General features: G+C 39.3%; 1 protein-coding gene across 1 annotated transcript; it reads right to left on the bottom strand.

Annotated features, from left to right (window-relative positions):
* Positions 1-2353: 2353 nt before the first annotated feature.
* Positions 2354-21688, bottom strand: LOC111584597 (transient receptor potential cation channel subfamily M member 4-like). The gene is made up of 28 exons (XM_023293762.3): positions 21428-21688; positions 18691-18752; positions 18404-18581; positions 17821-18001; positions 16112-16281; positions 15613-15790; positions 14872-14936; positions 14527-14760; positions 13052-13154; positions 12828-12949; positions 12322-12621; positions 12103-12204; positions 11883-12011; positions 11063-11192; positions 10452-10597; positions 10015-10127; positions 9771-9887; positions 9628-9677; positions 9308-9546; positions 8174-8289; positions 7244-7376; positions 6987-7161; positions 6661-6826; positions 6385-6566; positions 4259-4391; positions 4082-4154; positions 3086-3179; positions 2354-2917 (listed from the first exon to the last, which is right to left on the bottom strand). Exons 1-28 carry the CDS (start codon positions 21503-21505, stop codon positions 2886-2888), a joined length of 3801 nt encoding a protein of 1266 aa, XP_023149530.2. The 5' UTR covers positions 21506-21688; the 3' UTR covers positions 2354-2885.
* Positions 21689-22023: the final 335 nt, after the last annotated feature.

Genomic DNA, 22023 nt, shown 5'->3' with positions numbered 1-22023 from the left:
GTCTGACAGACAGAAGAAACTCTGTCATATCACAAATAAATGCCGTAAATGTCATAAATTTGCATAGAGGAAATGCGTGGGGCAGGATAAGTTGAAGGTATTTTTCAGGTATTTTTCTCAAATTTTATGTCACCATGACTCATTAAACATTTCCAGGTCTGTGAACCTGCCAAACAAGAAATTACCTATGAAAACTTAGTGAGAAAAAATGTTAAAACGATAAAATAAAGCTATGTAAATGATTAAATAATCTTCACATTTTTTTTACACACTTTAATATCTTTAACTGTTCATTCTCTATCCACTAAAATTTTTGGATGTACAATAACCAGAAACTCAAGACTGCATATACATGAAAGTATATTACAGTACAACTGAATACAGCCCCATTTGAAAAGAAAAAAAACCCTCATTGGAGGTAAACATAAGAGAAAATATGATGAGCAGCTTTCAGTCAATGGTAAATAATATGCCCTTTAATGGTGTTTTATAAACACAGGGTTTAACCAGCACGTCTCAGACAGAGTCTCAACAGCGAAGGAAATATGTCCCTGCCAGTCCTGAAGCAGACGAGAACATGCCAGAATGATGTATGGGGTGGATGTAAATAGACGGAAACGGAGAGGATGGTGGTGTGCACATTCCAAAGTTTACACTGTAAGCACATAATGTTTTTTTTCTAACAGCTTTTGACAATGGAACCAGTGAGAGACAGACAGGAGATTTAGATTCAACAGCGTTGCACTGCTGTTTGAAATGCTCAGTTCCACTGACACATGCTTGCATTTGCAGCCATCGTGCAGCAAGAAGGCAGAAAGTGATGACGCTGCCTCTCAGTGTGAGTTGCTGCTGCTGCAATTGACAGGTGGCCCAGCTAACTATTTACAGTAAAGGCTCCTTCAATAGCTTGCTTCACTATGTGACCTTCAGTAGAGCCCCGGCATACTGAAACTGAGCACCACGCAGCGCTCACACTATCCGTAACACCTCCCTCAACAGTGTATCAAACTATCCTGCTCCCACGTTTTGTACTTAATTAAAAAGTATGTAATTTATTACCAAACATGAGTTTCTTTGAACTAGTATTACTTAACTGCTGCCATTCACAGACATGTGTTACTATAAAGTTACTCCACAGTGTTTTCCCCTTAGACCTCTTTTATGTTTTTCTTTCCGTAAGTGTCACAGTGACGAGGATTTAAAAGAAGTTCCTGAAATAAGAGAAGCCTGATACTGCTTAAACAATGAAAAAGAATACCTTAACAAGGGTGCCAGAAAGATGTTACAAAATGGTGAAACACTGTAACACTCAAGAACTGTAAAACAACAACAAAAAAAAAACCGCAGAAAACTGCTGCAAATATTGCTAAAATAAACATAAGATTTGTACACATCAAAAATTCTTTTAATGTGGACCTTTTGTATAGATTTAGCCCATTTCTTTTTGTGTTTTTTTTTGCTTGTTTTTCTTCAGTCAACATGTAAATAAACATGTTTTATGATTGATTTGCCAGATATGTATTGTAGTGACACACACATATATATATATATATATAGATATATATATATATACATACATATATATACATGTATGTATGTATGTACGTATGTATAAATATATATATATATATATATATATATATATATATATATATATACATACATATATATACATGTATGTATGTATGTATGTATGTATGTGTGTATATATATATATATATATATATATATAAAGACCTCTTAGCATCTGTAAGTTAAGAGTAAATTGTTTTAAAACATTAACTTTCTATAATGCATGTTACAGTGCACTGTAAACAGAATCTGTCAAAATCTGGCAGTAAGTAAAAATGTCTTAGAAACAGTGGAATACGGTAATGTTCAAAAATTGCAACAGCAGTGAAAACAATGGAACATTTTAACACATAAGAGTGTATTAAAAACCGGGGATGATATTCACAATAACAGTAAATTTGTCGACAAACTGGCTAGAAATGTTTTGTTTTTACAGTGTAATAAATATGTTGCAGGAGCCAGTAACTGGTCAGCTTAGCTTAGCATAAAACCTGGAAAAAGGGGGAAACTGCCTGCCTGGTCATGTCTAAAAAGTAACAACCAGCATCTGCTGCTAATTAATCTGTTGTTGTCAGCGACTAGCGTGTTATATCTGGAGCCAGAATGGCTGTTAATTCTTGTCTGGAGTCTTCGGCTAAGCTAAGCTAACTGTCTGCTGGTTCATGAAAGGTTCAATCTTTTCATCTAACTTGAAGTGAGAAAAAAGTGAAATAAACGTAGCCTATTTCCCAAAATGTAAGAAATAGTGCTATTTCTTTAACAAGAAGAATCCACTTAATAATTATTATGTATATACAATTTATTGAACAGAAAAACAATGTGCAAATACATTTTACATTATACATATTGGTGTGATTGAACGGGAGCAACCATTTAGTGTAAATGAACTCAGAAAGTGTTACTATGTGCGCTTAATATAACCCCTGTAAACAGTATTACAATATATCAGAAGAAAACTTTTAAAAAACACATAAAATTCCAGCTTAAAACTACAGCAGTGAAGACATCACCTCATTGGCAAGTAAACTGCATAAAACATACAAGATGTATGAGACTAATGCTGTGATTTAATTTCACGTATGTGCACTGTGATTTGAGTAACATGAACCAGTCTCATTATTTACATTACAGTTGTCTTTGGTATTTGAATACAACAGCATTTACTGTCAACAGTAGTGATGACTCTAGTTACTTTAGTTCCGTACTGACAGAGTCTGCTAAGTGAGTCCAGTGGTTACAAGTACGGCCGGTTGGTGGTTTGTACAGAAGCCGCCAAAGTGAACATGATTCGTGTCACCCTGAGTGAGGCTGAATCAACTCAAACTTGAAGAACAGGGGAAGGCATCTGTGCAGAAGAATGCATGGAGGATGATAAGTGAGGGTGCAATTAAGTTAAAAATGGCTCAAGGCCAACATTTTATAACAACAAGTTAAACGAATACATTAGATATTTGACACATATTAGTACAGACAAAGTCATGTATGTTCTTGTTGTGTAATTACTAGGTCATACCTCGTATTGTCGGTGGTGGGCGAGGTGGTTTGAACGTGCTTCCTTGAGCTAAAGTATCCACAATCCAGCTGAGAGCGTTGGAGCAATACTCCATCTGAAAAAACAAATACAACAGTATTCCAATACAACTCCAGAACTTTAATTTAACACACCTGGATGAAGGATTGGCTTTTTCAAACACCAAGCAGGAAGGCAGCAACGCACTGCATGTTGACGTCTCCTGTTCATTGTGTGCCTTGGCAATCATACAGGCAGATTTTGTGATCCATGATAACAGAAACAAAAAATGACTTTTTAAAAGGGCAGTGTGTAGGATTGAGTGGCATCTAGTGGTGAAGTGGCAGATGGTAAAAAATATGATGTAGAGCCAGTGTTTGGTTTGTTTGTCTTGGGCTACTGTAGAATGATGATGTTGAACATAGTGGGCTTTGCTGTTTCCTCTGTAGATATGAAGGGCTAATTCTAAGCAATTCTGATTCTCGCACTAATAAATCCTATATAATGGACCTTTAGATTGCTGCCAATTCCAGTTTGACTAATGGATATCACATGCTGTCCTATTTGAACATCAACTTAATGCAACAGTTTCACATTTTTGGGATATATACTTTTTTACAGTCAGAAATATGGCATGTTTGATAATCATTTTTACATCTGTACGTTAAATATGAAGCTAACCCAAGCAGTCAGTTAGCTTAGCATAAAGACTAGAAACTGAGGGATACATCTAGCCTGGATCTATTCAATGGCCATATAACTCCAGGAAGTTACTGGGCCCAGCTCAGACGCACATAACTCCTGCTAAAAACCGTTTTGACACTTATACACTGTATATTTCCTGTTATGTCATGCTATGCTGTGATAATCTGTTGCGGGATACATGCTCCTTTATAGTAATTCCATATATGCATCATGAATGACACAAAAATTACAGAATGATAAATGTAGTGTAAGCTCAGTTAAATGCTTTCAATAAAAAACACGATTTAATGTCACCTCATTCTCCAGAGCTCTCAGCCTGTGATCAAAGTCTCTGCTTTCAGTCAGATGTTTAACAAGTCCATCCACTCTAAAAAAAAAAATTTAAATAAAGAGAGGGAGTCACTTACTTCAGTATGATGGAGCCAAAACATAAATTATTTTGCGGCGACTAACATATGAAGGTGTGCTCACTTGACAGACATCCGTTTGAGTCTCTCCGAGTCGCTGCTTTTCTGGATCTTGTTTTGAGCAGTTAGGAAGTCCTCCTTCTGGATGGTCTCCCACGTCATTAATCTGTTGGCTGCTTTTCCTCTTAACTGCAATACTAAAAGGCAAAGGCATTTATTTCACATTTCTGATCAATTTTAGCTAATGTACTGCGCGGGAATCGCCACGGCTGAAATAGAGTAAACGTGGCTGTAACCAATGAGTCCATTCCTCTAGTGCAGCGGTGTCAAACAAGCGGCCCGTGGGCCAAAATCGACCCGCCAGTGGGTCCAATCCGGCCCGTAGGACGACTTTGTAAAGTGTAAAAACAGAGGACATCAACTGCAAATTGTAAATTTGTGAAACTGTAAATTTAAAATAATTTCTAGATCTTGACAAGTTGTTTTGATCATCATTTGTCTCACTTTTGCCATTTGTCTCATGTTTTTGTCATTTTGTTTCTCGTTTTTGTCATTTTGTGGGTTTTTTTGTCTCGCATGTGTTTTTTGTATTATTTTTGTCATTTTTTGTTTCGCTTTATTCATTGTTTTTTGTGTTTCGCTTGTGTCATTTGTCCATTTTTTTGTCGCTTTGTGTCTCATTTTGAAATATTTTGTCTTGTTTTTGTCGTATTTTGTGTTTTTTTGTCTAATTTTTGTCATTTTGATCATAAAGTAAAATACCATATTGTTCAGTTCCAGATACCTGTGACTAAATGTTTTGTGTCTTTCTAGGTACACTGTGATCTGTATGATGTAATGTGTAAATGATAAACTGAGGCATAATGTTTTTGAAATTGAACATATTTTTAAGAAATTTCAGGTTTTCCATGATGTTTTGTAAAAGATAATTCCTTAAATGTGAACATTTCCAGATTGTACTTTTTTGCACTAAAACAAATGGGAATATTTGGAGTTGTGGTTATTTTTAGGTTATTATGCTGTGATTTTACTGGTCCGGCCCACTTGAGATGAAATTGGGCTGAATGTGGCTCCTGATGAGTTTGACAACCCTGATCTAGTGGCTGTTAAAGCTCTGTCAGACACATTCTCTTTTCTATTAATCTGAAGGTAACTGAAGGTGTTGGTTTCATGTCTGGATGAACACCATGGTATCTTCTCTGTCAGAACCGCAGCAGCAGTGTTACTGGGTCTGCACTAGTAATATTCTTGTGTGATTTTCAATTAAGGCCAAGTCTGAACTGTCCTGAGTCATGTACCAAGAATAAACTTGGAGTTTGAGGCAATTTGAGGCAAGCTTTTTCCACAATTACACACTGATACTCTGTTCAAAAACATTTCAAAGAGCACCAAAGACACAGCTTGAATGCCAAAATCACAAAACCCGTTTTCATCACTTTGCTCTAAAATTTCACATCTATTATGAACTGAAATCTCTGTAAAAAACACAAAGCTTTACTGCAGTAAAAACAGAGCGGATCAGATTAACAAGACTAGTAAGAGGAGCTTAAGTTTAGTTTGTTTCTTCCAGCTGTTTGTAGGAATCTTTCCTGAGTTTATTAAATACCAGCAGCATCAAACAGCAGCAGCAGTCATATGAATCTCCAACGCAAGAGAATTGCATGTATTTACACATGTTGAATAACAGAAGTAACCCAATTAATTACCTAAAATTATAAATTATCCCCAACATCTAGACAGGATCGATCAGGATCTGACAGGTCACACAAAGTCACAGTATATAAGCTGCACTTAGATGATTTGTTATATAGGGGGATGCAGATTTAGTCTTTTGTTTATTAATACATTATGTCAGTAGATATACTATACAGCACAGACCTCGCCATCACTGTGGTAGGTGCCATGAGGACTATTAACCTAAAAGTGAACTATGTCTGAACAATAGGATGCCATCACTTTAACAGATTAATGAAGCCAGCAGTGTTATGCAAAGGGCTTTAGATGCTGCCATTAGAGGAATTGCACTGAGTAGAGAAAATTGTAGCCACAAATTAAAACATTACATTAATAAAGCCCAACTAGAAGATATTAAAAATGTGCAATCAGGCGTGATTTTCTAACTCAGCATTTCATGTGCAGAAAGCAGCAACTTTATGACATTAATCACGGGAAATCTGTTCAAATACTGACCAAAGTGGTGGATCTTGACAGATGGCACCTTGCGGATGGTCCTCTTGATGAACAGGTTGATGTGAGAGAGGATGATGAAAGGAGGAGCCAGGGAGGGACGGGAGTGGTACTGAACAATCAGGTTGTAGCGCTGGAACTTCCAGTAAATGTCGCTGTTGGCCTGCACTTCAGAGAAGGTGTAGCTGTGTGGAGATCAAATAAAGGGCAACGGTGACTCACTCTTGAGATCAGCGTGTGAACGCAGCTGCAGATGGAGATTTTATCTTCGTTCTTTACCTAAACATGGCAATGAGCAGGTTGATGAGAAGGATGTTGGTGACCAGGAGATAAATGACCAGCAGAATTACCACCAGCCAGTTACTGTAGAGGGTTCTGCATGGCTCTGCACCGTCCTCAATCAAAGTTATGTTGTCTGTGCAGGGCATATCCCAGTCTTTCCCCACTGGAAAGAAAAAAAGACATTAAAATGTAAGGAGGCTCTATTATGAAGCCGCACTGGATGTGAAATACAGGCTGCAGAAAAATACAACATTCCTAAACTGGCTTCAAACTGTAACAGTCATCCATGTTCTCCTCTACATGCACCATGCAAACATTTATACCATCCATCTCTTCCACAGGGATCTGTCCGAAGATGTGCAAGTACGGCCTGTAGAAAACCCTGCGAAAGATGCGATCGAGGCGAGGGTCGTACGAGTAAATCAAGGCCTGATTGGCGACTCCGTATGCCATGAGCCACACCCCCAGGAAGAAGAGGAAGAAGAACACATCCTTCATCTGAGCAGGAGAAAACAGTAGTCTTGTTGTCGTTATAATGTAAAGAACAGCTGTGACTAATGTCGAGCTATAAGTTTCTCACCATCTTGCCTACGATGATGATTTTTGGTCCCAGCTGCTTGTGAATGGCAAAAATGTGAATGAGGCGAAGAGTGAAGACCATGTAGTCCACACAAAGGACATCCCGGCCGAATCCATAGGACCAGTGAAACATCCTAAAACGTGTAGAGTGAAGCAAAAGCAGTGTGGTATCAGTATCATCCAGTAGTCAACATGCAATATAACACAACTTAAAAATATCAAGAGAAATTTGGATCTTGCTGGGTGTAAGAGTGGCATTAATGGTTTGATTAGCAGTGTAGTTACAACTTTATGGACATGGTAAAAATTGCAGGCGTGTTGATTTTATCTATTTGTGTCCTAAAATGTTGTTTTCTAACTGTTTTTTTGTACAGAAGACTTTTTAACCAACACAAAGAATAAACTAAAACTCAGGTTGAACTGTGCATATGTTCACCTGTGAACTTGTGACAGATTAGGCAACACAGTGCTGTGTTTTAAGATGGGGATTCTCAAAGTAATGATGCCAAAAAGGTAAACTAAATCTAACTGTAACCGCTGGAGGTGGTTGAACCATGTAGTACAAACAATGCACATACGCACCAATAGGCCTACTGAAATAACAACCAAAATATTACTTTATAGTAACTGAATCTAGTTTAGTGTCAGAATAAATGGGTTAAAGTAATTTCAGTGTATAGACCGTAGTGCTGAGTACACATACAGTATGTAGGAGCAGCAGATTTACAAGTTCTTTATATTTTCTATCAATAATGGCTGTAAAATTAAAAAAAAAACAAGCACCTTAAAACACAATACAAGCACAATATTTTCATAAAAGTCTTTATTTTGCAACATAAAAAACCTAATTAAACCATGATATTGTAGAAGTCTTTTTCGTATTGGGTGTGCTGTAAATTGCTTGTGTGTATACGGCGTTCGCTGTCCGTACCTGCAGATTAGTCCGATGACAAACAGTATGATGGCAGTGAGGTCACATTTATTCCACACGTCCTGAATATACACTCTGATCCTCTGACGCCAGGTCATCGTCCCCAGAAAGAATGTCTTGGAGAAGAAAACGTCAATAATGCTCAGATTTACAGGAAAAAAAACACAGCTATGAAGATAATTAAAGAGATCATTTTCAGCAATGGGTGAAAATCCTATCAGTATAACATTTTACATTTCGTAAGTTTGTGTTTGGTCTGCAGTGTATGATGGAGGGCAAAACCTGCCTCTCACCCAGCCCAACCTGGGAAAGGCTCCAACCCCTGTGACCCTCTACAGGATAAAGCAGGTAGAGCTAATGCTAATAGATGGATGGATCAGTGTTTGGTTTATCTGCAGGGGTTATACCATCTCAGATCATCAAGGGCTTTCTGCTTGACCAGCTCTATTAATCTATTAACATTTAAAATGGTAGCTTTGAAATTTTAGCTTCATGTAGTAGACAAATTCCAAGATTACTTTTTTTTTTTTTTTTTAAAATTGCCCACTTTCTGAACATTTTTTTTACAATTTGTCAGTTGAGGCTATGTTTGAACCACAGTATCCCACAAATAATTAACGATAAAAAGCTTGAAAATTTCATTTTTATCAAGCTATTGATTCAGAATCTGTAATACTGGATGGCAAATCAAAAATAGTCATATTATGGGCGAGTGGAAATATGAAAAAAAAATAAGGGTGTCATGGAAGTTCCATCTTTGAGCATAAATTAACAAAAAAAAGATCATGCAGAAGTCAACTAGATAATTGCATGTGATACAATACAAAACATAGAATACTTTCTAATATGAAATACTTGAACAACTTATTTTTGTTAAGCTTCACAACTAATTGAACAGATAGGACAACCTGTACCACAAAAAGAGTGTTGCAGATTTTAAATCAATGGTACAGTGAGAAATAGCAGTGAAAATGTCAGACTTTTATCTTTCATAGTTCTTCAGGCATTGTGGTTCAAACATGGCTTCAAATTTCAATGCATAATGCTAAAATAGGATATATCAAGCTAAAATTTGACTACATGATAGGTTGATGCATTAAGTATATATAAAAACAGATGTGTTTCTACGCTCACCTCTCGGATCTCCTCACACACTATGGTGAACACCCAGAAGTACAACACGTACTCGGTGATGGCCGGACCAGCGGGCGGCGGAGGCTTGAAGTCCACCAACAGCACGTAGGCGAAAAGCAGGAGAAAGAGGAAGTACATCAGGACGTTGCCCAAAAACGAGGTGACGGGTGCGAACCAGAACTGACGCCATCGGGATACTATGAACGGACGCTTCGGTGGCGGGCGAGGTTGACGCATGCCTGGGTTCAAAGTTATTGGACAAAGATTAGTAGATCATCACAGTGACAGCAGCAAATAAAAAGGATCTAAACAGGACTCACCTCTGATGGTAGCTGTCCTGGGAGTGATTGGTCCTTGTGAATCAGCCTCACTGGTACGACGACACATTTATGGCATATCAGCACATTTTAGCAGCTAATTCACTTTAATAACAAGATATCACTAGTGTTTAGAAAAGTATTACATGTGCTTGATGTCAGAGAAAGAGAAGACGGTGGTCCCATAGAGGCTGTCGCTGTCCCGACCCGGACCATCCTCGTTAGGCTTCCCCTCCTCTTCCTGCTGCTGGTCCTCGTGGTCCCTAGGAGGCGGAGTTTGTGGAAAACATATAAATCCATGCAGCAAACTAAAACTAAAGATGTTTCTGAAATCTTTCAAAAAAAATAAAAATAAACAAAACAAAAAGGCATAATAAATGTCGGTTTTACCTGAAGGAGATGAGGTTGGTGTAGCAGAGGAGAGGGCAGAAGAAAGTGAGCAGCAGCTTCCACACCTCAGTGTTCCTCTTCATGTCGCCCCACCAGATCTGAGACAACAAAGACTGGAAGAGGAGAGAAAAGTTTCACCAACTGCAGTTCATTTGCTCAGCATGGTTTGCATAGTACAATACCATTACTACGTTGTTATACTAAAGAGATGCTATTTGTAATTATTGTCAGAGCAACAATTAATTATTTTCTAAGGCACAAAACATATCAAACTTTAGCCTGAAATCCAGCTAAGCCAACTCCAGATGCAGCTCAAGTCCTGGTTTTAACCTTTCAAGCAGACTATGCATGAGTATAGCTGACTGAATTATAATAACATTAGAGAAATGGGTTCCACTGGTGTCTTTCACCTCACAAGTGTGAAATCTGTGACGTACCTGTACTCCATCGTGGCTGAAGAAAAGCCGTGCATCAGCTCCCATGCCCATCTGAAGGCAGGTGGTGCCTCCCCAAACTGGAGATTTCCTGATCAGCAGGGTGAAGGAGCGACTCTCGTTGCTCCGATAGCAAGAGCTGAAGACATCTGAGGTAGGGAAGCGTACACAAGACACGCGAAAAACAGGTACAAGTTCTGTTAGGTGGTTACCCCATCACCAAGCAAAAATATATTCATTTACTTTCATCAAGACACCAGAATTAGTAAGTCAGATGTCAAATTCTGTGATAAATACATAAGATCAGTCTGTGTAACATCATACTAAAACACGTGGAAGCTCTGGTGAGCCACAGATGAGCTACTCTTGCGATCCACACAATATTTCTACTTAATCCAAGCAAACTACTGCTGCTGCTACAGGAAAATATATGGTACTAATCTTCTTTTAAGCCTAAAAACATCAACCCACATATTCAGGCCTTCATTATCTATAGGTTGTGTTGCTATTGTTTTAAAGGGAACCACAAAAGAGCCCTTTTTCAAAGTATTTCAAAAACAAAATATCTAAAAATAGATCTCTAAGAGTAGAGGAAAATGGATTTCAGGTCTCACCATGTGCCAGATTCTCAAACCTCTGGGCCAGCTCCTTCATGGACAGTTTGGTTTCAGTCTCCACCTCGTACTTGGAAAGTTCTCTCAGTATCTTACAGCCACTTAAAGCACTCAGAACTGACTCTCCTGCCTGCAGGAGACAACAACAGTGTAAATCACTGGGATTCATTTCATAAGAATCAGCTGCTGTGAAGAGTCAGTGGATCAAACCTAACCTAGAACATTTACTAAAATACTGAAGTGCAATTAACACATTTTGGAGGTACGTGCACTTTATTTGAGTGCCTCCATTTTATGCTATTTTGGATTTTTACTTAATTACATTATTTGTGCTTCTTTGTCACTAGTTTCTTTTCATGTTAACACCTAAACTTTGTAACATTTTATTTAAAAAGATCTGAAATGATATATTTTTTAAAATCAATACATGCTAATTGACTACATTAATTGTTTCTAAATACTTCTGCACCTGGTTGTGATGAAAAATGTTAGCAGATTGACTTTTCAGATGGTTTCATTTAAAAAATTCTGTAATTATTAAACTCTTTAAACATTAGACATTTTTAAAAATTCAAATAAATTTGAAATGTGTAGAAGAACATTGGTTTTTATTGTTCCCTCTCCAAGTAATTATCTTATAACTTCTCACATGTATCTCATAACACTATGAAAGGGTCACACTATAAACAAAATTCTTAAAACTAGCCCCACTTCTTTCATGTCTGACTGCACTGAGAGCATGGAGGACTGCTGGGTACTTATTTCAAACAAACTGAACAGCAATAGAAGATATTTTTTCTTTCTGCATCAGAGCTTTTACCATTTCCCAGAAGAACGTGGCCATCTCACTGCGGTTCTGCAGGACGGCCCAGATGAAGAGTGAAGCCCAGGGGAAGAGGCAGCGTCTCTCCCGATACAAGCAGTCTCCACGCAGCAGCTTACTGGCACGCTGGGAGGAACAAAACAATAAGAAAGGTTGTCATGTCTCATTGAAGCCTTGATGTACGGCATATTTGCTTATTCAGATAAATTCAAAGTACTCTGAGAGCTCTCCTTTTGGATGTGATCTGCCTTAAGTCCAAAGCATCGTAGTAAAATGGTTGGCAGACATCACCCATTAAGAGCTCTAAGACTCCAGACACCTGAGGAAACAGTGAGTAAAAACAACAACAGTGTAAGTTTTCTTCACATTATTTCAAATTCTACTTGAGCAAAACGAGCCAACAGAATGGACTCCGTCTTTTAACAGACAAATCCACCTCAAAAAGGGTGATCTCCATCACTGGTCCACTCTGCATGTTGTCTGTTGCCACTTTGGACGAAGGCGGCTCCACGGTAGATGTGGCAGGTGCAGCAGCTGCAGTTCCCAGTCGCTCCACCAGGCGGCGCTGAAGCAGCTGGTAAAGCAGAGTCCCATCGGCCACAGAGCGATAGAGGCTTTCCAGCCTCCCGTAAGTCAGATAGTCCAGGATGTTCAGGCCATTCTCAGTGAAAAGCCGCACAAACTGGGGCTTATCATTGACCAGGGCATCTGTCATGGAGTCCTCCAAGTCTTCATACTGTTTGATTGAATGAAGACGAGCATTTTTACACAGGACAGCCCTTATTTTCTTTTAACAATGCCTTTATAAAATCAAATTGGAGTGATTTGATACCGTTTTGTATGTCAAAAGTGCTATAATACTATCCACATAAGGCGCCTACTTTATAGTGATGGTATTGCTCTTAGTCTAACATCTGATGTGGTGTGTTTTCCCCTCCTCACCCTCCAGTGAATGTCTCCATTGAAGAGTTCACTCTTGGCAATGTCAACCCTGTTCCATGTGACCGCGAGCTTCAGCTCTTCATTGTAAGGGCTGGCATCTACTGAAGCACGCTGCTTACTAGCTGGAATACAAAAACACATCACAAACATTAAACTAAGGAAAGCACAGACGGGTTGCCCCCTAAAAAAATGTAAAATTCATAATACAGATTAGTTCCACGTACCTCCCACTAATGTTTTGAGCAGGACTGTGTCGAAGTCATTTGGACCCTCTTGCTCTCCATGATAGATTGTAATCAAGTCTCTGTTCTGGTAGATGCTCAGAGCCTGGAGACACGCAACAAAATGTCAGATATATGAGGACAACACTTACTAGATACCGAGAAAGAGATTCGAAAGCATGCATCACTGATGAAGAACAATTTGGTGACAAAGTATGCTGTCAAACCCATATCATTAACTGCACAGCTTCTCCATGCTGAGTGAGCAGGATTAAGATAAGAGTACGACTCCAAACAATCCCTGGCTCAACAGAAATCAGCATAATAGGATTTTAAGCACTGATTACATTACTGCTACAATAACCATTAAGAACGCTGATGAGTTAATAATCTGCCACAAACCTCTATGGTGTGAGAAAATAGTTAGACTGGCTTCAAAAATGCCTCTTTTATAACAGAGAAACCACAGCCTGGAAATAAAAATTAAATCATAGGCAAGCTGGATTCATTTGGGATAACGCAACAACTTTAAAGGAGAATTCCTGTTCTTGTCAGTGCTTGGTAATAGTAAATCAACCATGCAAAGTATGCTTATCAGCTGTCACTAAGAGGAGGATGTGTAGAGAAGGAGACATGTAAATGGTGTAGAGTGATATAGCACTGTTTAACCTTGGCTTCCACAAAGCATTTCACAATGTGTTCCTTATTCACACACACACACACACACACAGCGGTGAGTGACATCAAACCAACAAAAACAGAAAACTCGGTGAGAATTCTGAGCAAAGACTTTCTGCTTTTGGCACAGCAATCTTGATATTTTCTAAATTCTAATATATTTGACTCATTTGACAACATGCGTTATGAGTAGATCAGCAAAATTAATGTCAAGCCCAACCTAAGCACTCTTTGAATTGATAGTTATTGGCTTTATTCTATACAGTCGATCCTCTTTCAGTGCTTTGCGTTGTAAAAATAACCCGTGCCGCAGCTTGTAAGTGAGTCAATTGTGGAGAAATAAAAACTGAATAAATAACAGCCTGGAGCTGCAGAATCTGGAACAAACTGAGACATGAAGGACTCTGAGAAACAGCCAGAATTTCCACAGGCCAACTAGAGACTTAATTAATTTTGTTTATGTTAAATACAACAATGATAGATGCTGATGGCTGTGCTCTAAGAAAGACTACAGGGTCATTAACGGAAAAAGATCTGATTGTTTAGGCAGTATAAATATGTTCAGATAATCTATTTTATTATGAAATATCATGTCAGCTAACTTAGCCTGAAGGTATTGAAATAAAGCTCACGGGGTGAACCAGAGACTCCCTGAGATCATGAATGTCAATGTTAAATTTAATGCTAATCTAGTTAGTGGCGGCAGAATGAACACAGTATAAAAAGCTCACAGGCCTTCCTCTGCCTGTTCTACATGTCAAAAACCCACAGAGTGACAAGCGTCTGTCCACAGCTCTCACCCGTTCAACTAGTTTGTCTGTCTCCGCTTCTGCAGGAAAATATTTCTTAACCCGTTCTGCCACTCTGTCTTTCAGATCCACACTGGGACCCGCCTCGCTGTCACCTTCGCCGGAGGACTGGACGACAGGAGCTGAGGACAGGTTCTCCAGGACGTCGCTCAGGAAGTCAGCCATGCCTCCTGAACCAGCCAGCACCAGCCAGGGCATGGAGGTTTTCAGGGAAAGATCTACTCTCTGACAGAGGAATGACAGAGATTTACATAATCTGAATATAAGGGCATAATATAAAAGTACATTTTAGCATTAAACCTAGTCTAATCATGTAGTGCTGTGCAGTGACTGTACCTCTAACATGTTTGCCTCCCCTGATACCAGCATACAAAGGACAGGGATGTCAATGCTGCCACTGCCTATAAAGACACAGACATTTTTTTTCTATTTAAACAGACTTAGTGAGACAATAGTGGTTATGACCATATTTGCACAACAGCTGAGAGACACAACCAACACAGAAAGAGCACCCTGTGATTTTTTTTTTTTTGCTAACACTCTGCTTGACTTCACATGTTCAAGCACCGTGTCTCAAATGCATGTAGTGGCATGCAATGGCTTCAGTCCAGTGGATACCAAAGGATCATCTTAACATCACATGCATTAATAAAGAATCACCACAAGAGGGCCGAACAGATGGTTGAATGAGAAAGAATATGTTCATGGATGTGAGAGAATTCCATTTATTAGAGGTGCTTCTCTTTTATTTACATTCAGGTTACACATAATGACAAGTACCTGGAATAATAGTACAGGAAAAGCAAAGTTAATAACAGAAAAAATGGCAGTTTAACTCACTACAGTCAGTTCTAAGTTTGGTTTAATGGATTAATCCAAGATAATGTGTTGCTAATGTGTTATCAGTCTTCCTGTATAAATCCTGGTTTCTCATATCCAGTTCAATCTGCAATTCTAATGAAGGAACGACACAACTGCTGTCACAAGTGTCAAATATTTTACTTTCTTAACAAAAAATTTCATCTTAAAAGTTTGAATTTACCAGTGTGCAATATACTGTGTCGTGCAAACTCTCACCCCATATGCCCGTGCGCTGGTGGGAGATGTAGTCCTCCAGTTTGGCTCTGAAGCCCGTTTCTCCTCCTCGTCGGCCCACACTCCCATCATCCACCAACAGGAAGGCCTGGTAGTTGTTGTCCAGGCAGCAGGAGTCTCGGGACGGGTTCTGGACGTAGTATTTGGCGGGAAAGCTGCCCTGCAAAAGGAAGAATCCAGGGTACATTATTTCAGAGTTTATTCCCATAATATCAATATGTGCAGCATTAATAGGGTCTTCAGAATGAAGGACATAAGTTATTCTGAGCACTTCAAATTAAAGTCCACATAATGCAAATCACAAAAAAGGCTGTAACTGAGAAATCAATCATAAACCTTTAAACTGAGACCTCACTAAAATAATTTGCAGCAAATAAAAAAAACAGACAAAAAAAAGTTGAAATCTAAATCTAAAGTAAATTTTACAGCAAGATACTTTTTAGCAGGTGAAGAAATCTGTCAACGTGACTTCCTGTACAACCTGAGGGTTGACCAGCTGATCTCGGTTGTGCACGAGGCCCCATGAAGCGATGCCCAGCGCCACCACCTTGTTGAGGGAGACCGATGAAGCTGCAGTGGCGTGATCTCTCACCGCCTCGCCAACACACCTACCAACGCCTTCACGCAAGCCTGCCGTCAGGATCCACGCACCTGGGTGGAAAAAGTTAAACAGTGGGTTTAACTCTTAGGAGAAAGAACGAAAGAGATGTTTTTCTTCACTGTTATTAGCTGGAACTTTGCCACATCTGAACAATTTTATGCCACAACAACTACTGAATGTTTGAAATCCCATCACTTCAGAAATGCAAATCTAAATTCATACATCTATATTTTAATTTCTAAATTATATATTTGTAATGTGCATATTTCAGACATTTAGCTTTAATCACTTTCTGCAAAGAATTTATTTCCAATTCTGTTGTGAGTCATGTCTACAAATGTAAATTGTGCATCAGATTTTTTACTTGCAAATTTAATTGTTGGTACAAAATGGACTAGAATTGAATTATATAAACCAAAGTACCATTACAGAGAACAACACTGATGAGATTAGACAGTAAAGACACTGAAATAGAAGGAAAGGGAAGGAAGGGAAACACATTATGGATCCCTGAGGAGAAAATCCAAATACTGAAGCAGAGCAGACTGCCATTTAAAGAGAGTAAGAAAACTACAGATACCAAAGAAGCGCACAAAACTACAACAGCTTTTAGCACTTCTGGAGCACAAAAGCAACGCGTGTACTCTCTCACCACTCCACCGTCCTTCGACTTATCCAGTAAACATGTTTATTTCAACTTGTGTATCTGTGCACCTGTATGTTTTGGAATATGTCTTATTGGCTTTGTTTTGAGAACAGCAAGTGACCTCAAATGACAGCAGTTCCGTATCACTGTGTGCCACCTGCTCTTGGCACAGGAGTCAGCAGGAAACAGCCATTGTGGTACCAAATTAGGATCAAACCCCAGGGAGTCGTACAGTGTAAAGGGACTACACTCTGCAACAGCTGGATTTTTCCTGCTTAAGCCATGAGCTAGTTCTGTGTCTTCCAAGAAAGTGTTGATTCACTATTGCCCAATATTTGCCAGTTCTATCAAAATGTTTAAGAATTTAAGAGGGGTTTGACTTCATTTGTTCATCAGCTGCTATGATAGTTAGCAAGTGTAAAGTTTAAACAGTATTCAATTTGTAGAAACACACTGATGTGTCAGTTTTCTTCACTTTTAATTAAAATTGTTCCTACAAGAGGCAGATAAAAATAATACAAGCACTTCACTGAAAAGACCTAAAGTTATGCAGTATTATAGAGTTATATAACAATGCAAACAAATCCTATTGTAAAGCTGTTGCATGTTACATTGAAATACTAGTTTGCAGTATTTATGTCAATCATAAGACAAGACTGGTAGTCAGCATTTTCGTATGTGGGTCACTCGATATAAGAAAACTAATACCATTTCAGAATGACTAAAACATCATTCACCACACTAAAGGCAATTTCGTCAGTTTATTTTATATGTAAAAGGGAAGTTATGATGACATGCTGAGAATTACCGACACAGAAATAAGGAACAGAAACCACAGGCTGAGGTAACTAGCATGATGCATGACGTGTACATGCAACCTCTGATCCACCCCCTTGCAGCAATGTTTGAAGTGTTGCTAGGTTTGCATTCGTGACTTGTTTACCTGTGCTTTGCGAGGCCTTCACCAGTCCCTGCCTGAGGACCTCTCGCACCCAGGTCTTCACCTGTGTCCTGCCTTCTCCGCCCACAACAGAAACCACCAGGTTGGGTGCAGGAAGACCCCAGTGTGCCGTCATCAAGGTGTAGACCATAGATGGAGGGGTGTCCCATGACAGACGCAGGTACTGAGAGGCAAAATGGACATTTGGTTGATTAAAATGAATCAAATACATGTCAAAACTAAACAAAGCATTGTAATTATTTTATCTTTGAACTAACATGCTGAATCAGTTTCCAGACCTCTAAATTGTAATAGAAGTGCTTCAGATTAGTTATAAAAAAGCAAAGAGCTTTTCAGTATCTCACTCTCAGTGCATTGCTCTTGTTTACTCAGGTGTAGCAAGAAGTTAAAGGTTAGGAAAATCAAAAGCACTGACTAATGCAGCTCTTGAGGCATTTGAATCTTTGTTTGGTTCACTTTTAGAGGCATTTGGTTCAGAAAACACTACAGATTTCATCATACACTCTAATGGTATAGAAATAAAGCATGTAATGACTCATTCCGAGAGCATTTATCAGGCACCCACATAGCTGTGCCTCTTGCTGGCTCCTGCGAACTGCAGCTCTCCAAAGGCATCGGTTGGGTATTCAGAGGAGTGCTGGGCGCTGTCCCAGTGGTTCACAATTGCTGTGCTGAAGTAGTCACCGAGAGCCACGGAGGCATGGGCATCTCTGGCACCCCCACACTGACATAGTGCACCATTACTGGGAGAGGTAGGAGGATAATACATCAGTGAGATAGGCTGATTATCTTTTCATACATTATTATAGTCAAAAGAGAGATATTACTTTCACATAGTAGCATTCATAGTACCTGAATGAATCCTCAACAAAGGTGGTGCACACTCTTTTTTTGATGATTTTGGGGATCCAGCTCTGAAAACATTTAAAAACAATTTGATGAACTGAATTTATATACGTGCCATTTTAATTTAAAGAAGCTTAAAATAACTTCTACCCTTGTATGTATGTGGCTGCAGGGTGTAGTAAACTCTCAGATGAGAACTGTTGACTTTGGCTCAGAGAAAGACCTGGTGATAAACTCCTGAGGCATGCAGTACCTAAAACACCTGGCTGTGACTTCTGACGTGGTGCTGTAGTTTGAGCTCATGTTTTTAAGCTGCTATGTGTCATAGACTGTCTATGTGAGTGTGTGTGTGTGTGTGTGTGTGTGTGTGTGTGTGTGTGTGTGTGTGTGTGTGTGTGTGTGTGTGTGTGGACACGTATCTTCAGTCCACACATTCTGGAGTCCAACTACAAACCTACATGTCAAACCAGGGGCGACCCAACTTGAAACTGAACTGGACTGACTTTGAAATTACAACTTAAAAAGAGTTTCCAATCGTCTAAAGATTGAATTTCTAATCCACTGTAATATAATGGGCCAAATGATAATGATAATAATAGTATGTATGTGCTATTGGTAAGACGTCTGACTGACAAAACTGCAAAAAGAAGCGGAGACGCCTCAAATTGGATTCAGGGTAGCCATGTCTATTGTAAAATCTCTGATTGATCATATTCATTCATTGAAACTCAGATGCTGAAGTTTTAGTGACTTAAGTGTCCAGCGCAAGCACCATTAGATGATTGTAACACTTATGTTCATAAAAGTCACAGAAGTTGAAAAAAAACACAGTCTGTGTGCCTTTAGCTGATGGAGGCGACACACAGATCTCAAAACATTAACAGGAACTGAGGTTTAGTTTGTCGTGTCCAGCTGTTTGTAGGAGTCTTTCCTTTGAGTTTATGCAATACCTGCAGCATCAGACAGCAGCAGCATCCATATGAACATCTCATTCCATAAGACAATGCAGGGATATCTTAATTACTCCTTTTCTAAAAGTAAATTATCTCAACATGGGGACAGAATTGATCAGAATGCAATAGTAAATGACCCTGTGCACTATGACACAAAAAGCCCTTTCAGACATGCACTAAATGGGTTGACAGCATGTGCGGATGCACAACCTGGTCACTTACCCATAAAAGTCACGTAGGCAACATTTCTTTGTAACTCTTAACACTCCACAAGTGTGAACTGAGCTGTCGCATTAATGGATAGACACACACGAGCAGCAGTTGTGTGAAGTGATTTGAGGATTTTCCATAATTCAGCAACAGTACTTTACTGAAAACATACAGTTTTCATAGTCACAGATTCTAACCTGCAGTGAAATCACGGTTCACACAGCTAAATGCTGAGGTCCATTACAGCAGGATTTACAATTACTGTAAAAGTCTGATCTGTTTATTAAAATTTATTAAAACTATTTGTCCTACAAATTAAGTTGTTTTTCTTGAGGAGATATTTCCATTTCACAAAAAGATATTTGGCGCCATATCACCGTGTAGGTGTTGATTAGAGATCAACTGATATGCCAATTATCGGTAATCGAGAAAGGCTTATGAGTGATATACATTGCATGTAATGTTTTAACAGCATATTATAGCAGGAATCTATCATTTATAACTAGTCTTCTGCATATTTTTCATCAACACTTGTTCTAGTAGATAAAATATCGACCAAAATACGGCAAAAAGTAGCACAGCAACAACGAAAATACATTTAATTGGACCATAATTGGTTGTACTTGTACATGTGCGGACCGCTTCAAATGCACTGTAGCATCTCTTCTCCTGGGCCATTTTGTACGGTGGTCACCCTAGTAACCAAAATATTAACTGCACCTGCATTAGACCATGCACATCACATAATTAATAACAAATCAAAATATATTACAAGGCGATTTCTTAACTCTTATGTTCACACAATTTTCAAATAGCCTCTATACTTTGACAGCATAATTGAATTCCGGAATTTAAGTAGTGTTTTGCCGTTTTTGTGTCCCACCTCGGTATTTTCAGTGGACCCTCATGGCCACCCCTATAAAGAATATGTGGAGCCGCCCCTGCTAACATGACGGCCCCGTCCCATTTAGCTATGCCAGCGGCGGGTCAAACTCCACCACAGGGCAACCAGTGGCACCGCACCACGGAATGGGACGCAGCCATTATTAACGTTAATACTACACCTGAAGGAGCGCTGAATTGGCTGTTTATGGTGAAACGCTGAACTGCACCTTAAGTCAGCTCCGTATTATAGGTGTCTTCTTGACTTTTCAACACTTAAATAAACATTTAAGCAGCCGTTTTATTAGAAAGGACTCACCGAAGCTCTTTTCAGTTAGAGGCTAATTAGCCGCTGCGAAGTTAAGCTAACTTTACTTCCGACGCCGGTTGGACGAGTTTACAGATGTCAACAAACACGAGCGGAAACTAGCTAAAGTTATCAGCAACGCCACAGTGGCCGTGTGTTTCCAAGAACAGACACTGAAATGTGAGTATTTTTTATAGCACATGCACAAACTACAACCTAATAAGTGTTATTCGACGCAGATAAATGTTTAAACACTCGACGCCGTGACTCTCCGGCTTCGAGTAGCTTGTACAACTTCCACTTTTCAGACTTGTCTCGTATTAAACTTTCGCCGAAACAACGGCGTGTTATCACAACAGCAGCCGAAGGATTTTATGGAAATCCTACCCACCTGGTCCTTCTCAGATTTACTGATTTTGTCTCTGCCGCCTCCGCCTCCACCTCCTCCTTCTCCTTCTGTGTCTCTCATGTTTTTCCTCTTTTCTGTCGGTGTCAGTGAGAGATTTGGGTTGAGGCACTCGAGGATTTTTTTCTGACCATTTTCCACCGGTTAGGCTGTTATTGAAATGCCATTCCCAAGCGTGTCTCGGCAGTCAGAGAGGAAACTAGGTGCAGTGCAGACACGCCACACAGGTGAGGGTGCGGTTTCACAGGAGGCAGACAATTTGTAAAACCTCCAAAAAAAATAGGAGGAGCAACTCCAAACCACAAACATTTCAAACACAGGGTGTGAGCAGATTGGGATCCCTGTACAAGAAGAGTTATTTTCACTGTTAACATCCCCTTCTTTTGTTGGAGCAATATCAAATGTGGTTTAAAGAATGCCCCTTGTCACTGATACATTTTCACTCCTCTGTAGCAGACAGACAAGCTTGTGCTCTGAGTAATTTGCTGCTCTAATGGCAGACTAAAAATATCACACAGTCAGGCCCTGATTTCCAGCAGAGCCAGAGGTGTAAATGCCTCCTTCAGCCTCACTCCATCAAG

The sequence above is a fragment of the Amphiprion ocellaris genome, chromosome 18 (genome assembly GCF_022539595.1).
Source record: "Amphiprion ocellaris isolate individual 3 ecotype Okinawa chromosome 18, ASM2253959v1, whole genome shotgun sequence".
NCBI lineage: Eukaryota > Metazoa > Chordata > Actinopteri > Pomacentridae > Amphiprion > Amphiprion ocellaris.
Note: the sequence above shows the minus strand (reverse complement) of the source record. Positions and strands in the feature narration are given on the sequence as shown.

What these genes read in the sequence shown, in the direction of transcription:
- LOC111584597 (XM_023293762.3), bottom strand. Translation starts at nt 21,505, where the DNA reads ATGAGAGACACAGAAGGAGAAGGAGGAGGTGGAGGCGGAGGCGGCAGA. An exon ending in TTTGTTGAGGATTCATTCAG is followed by an intron (nt 18,582 to 18,690) that starts GTACTATGAATG and finishes TACCTCTCCCAG; the next exon opens with TAATGGTGCACTATGTCAGT. An exon ending in ACCAACCTCATCTCCTTCAG is followed by an intron (nt 9,888 to 10,014) that starts GTAAAACCGACA and finishes TCCGCCTCCTAG; the next exon opens with GGACCACGAGGACCAGCAGC.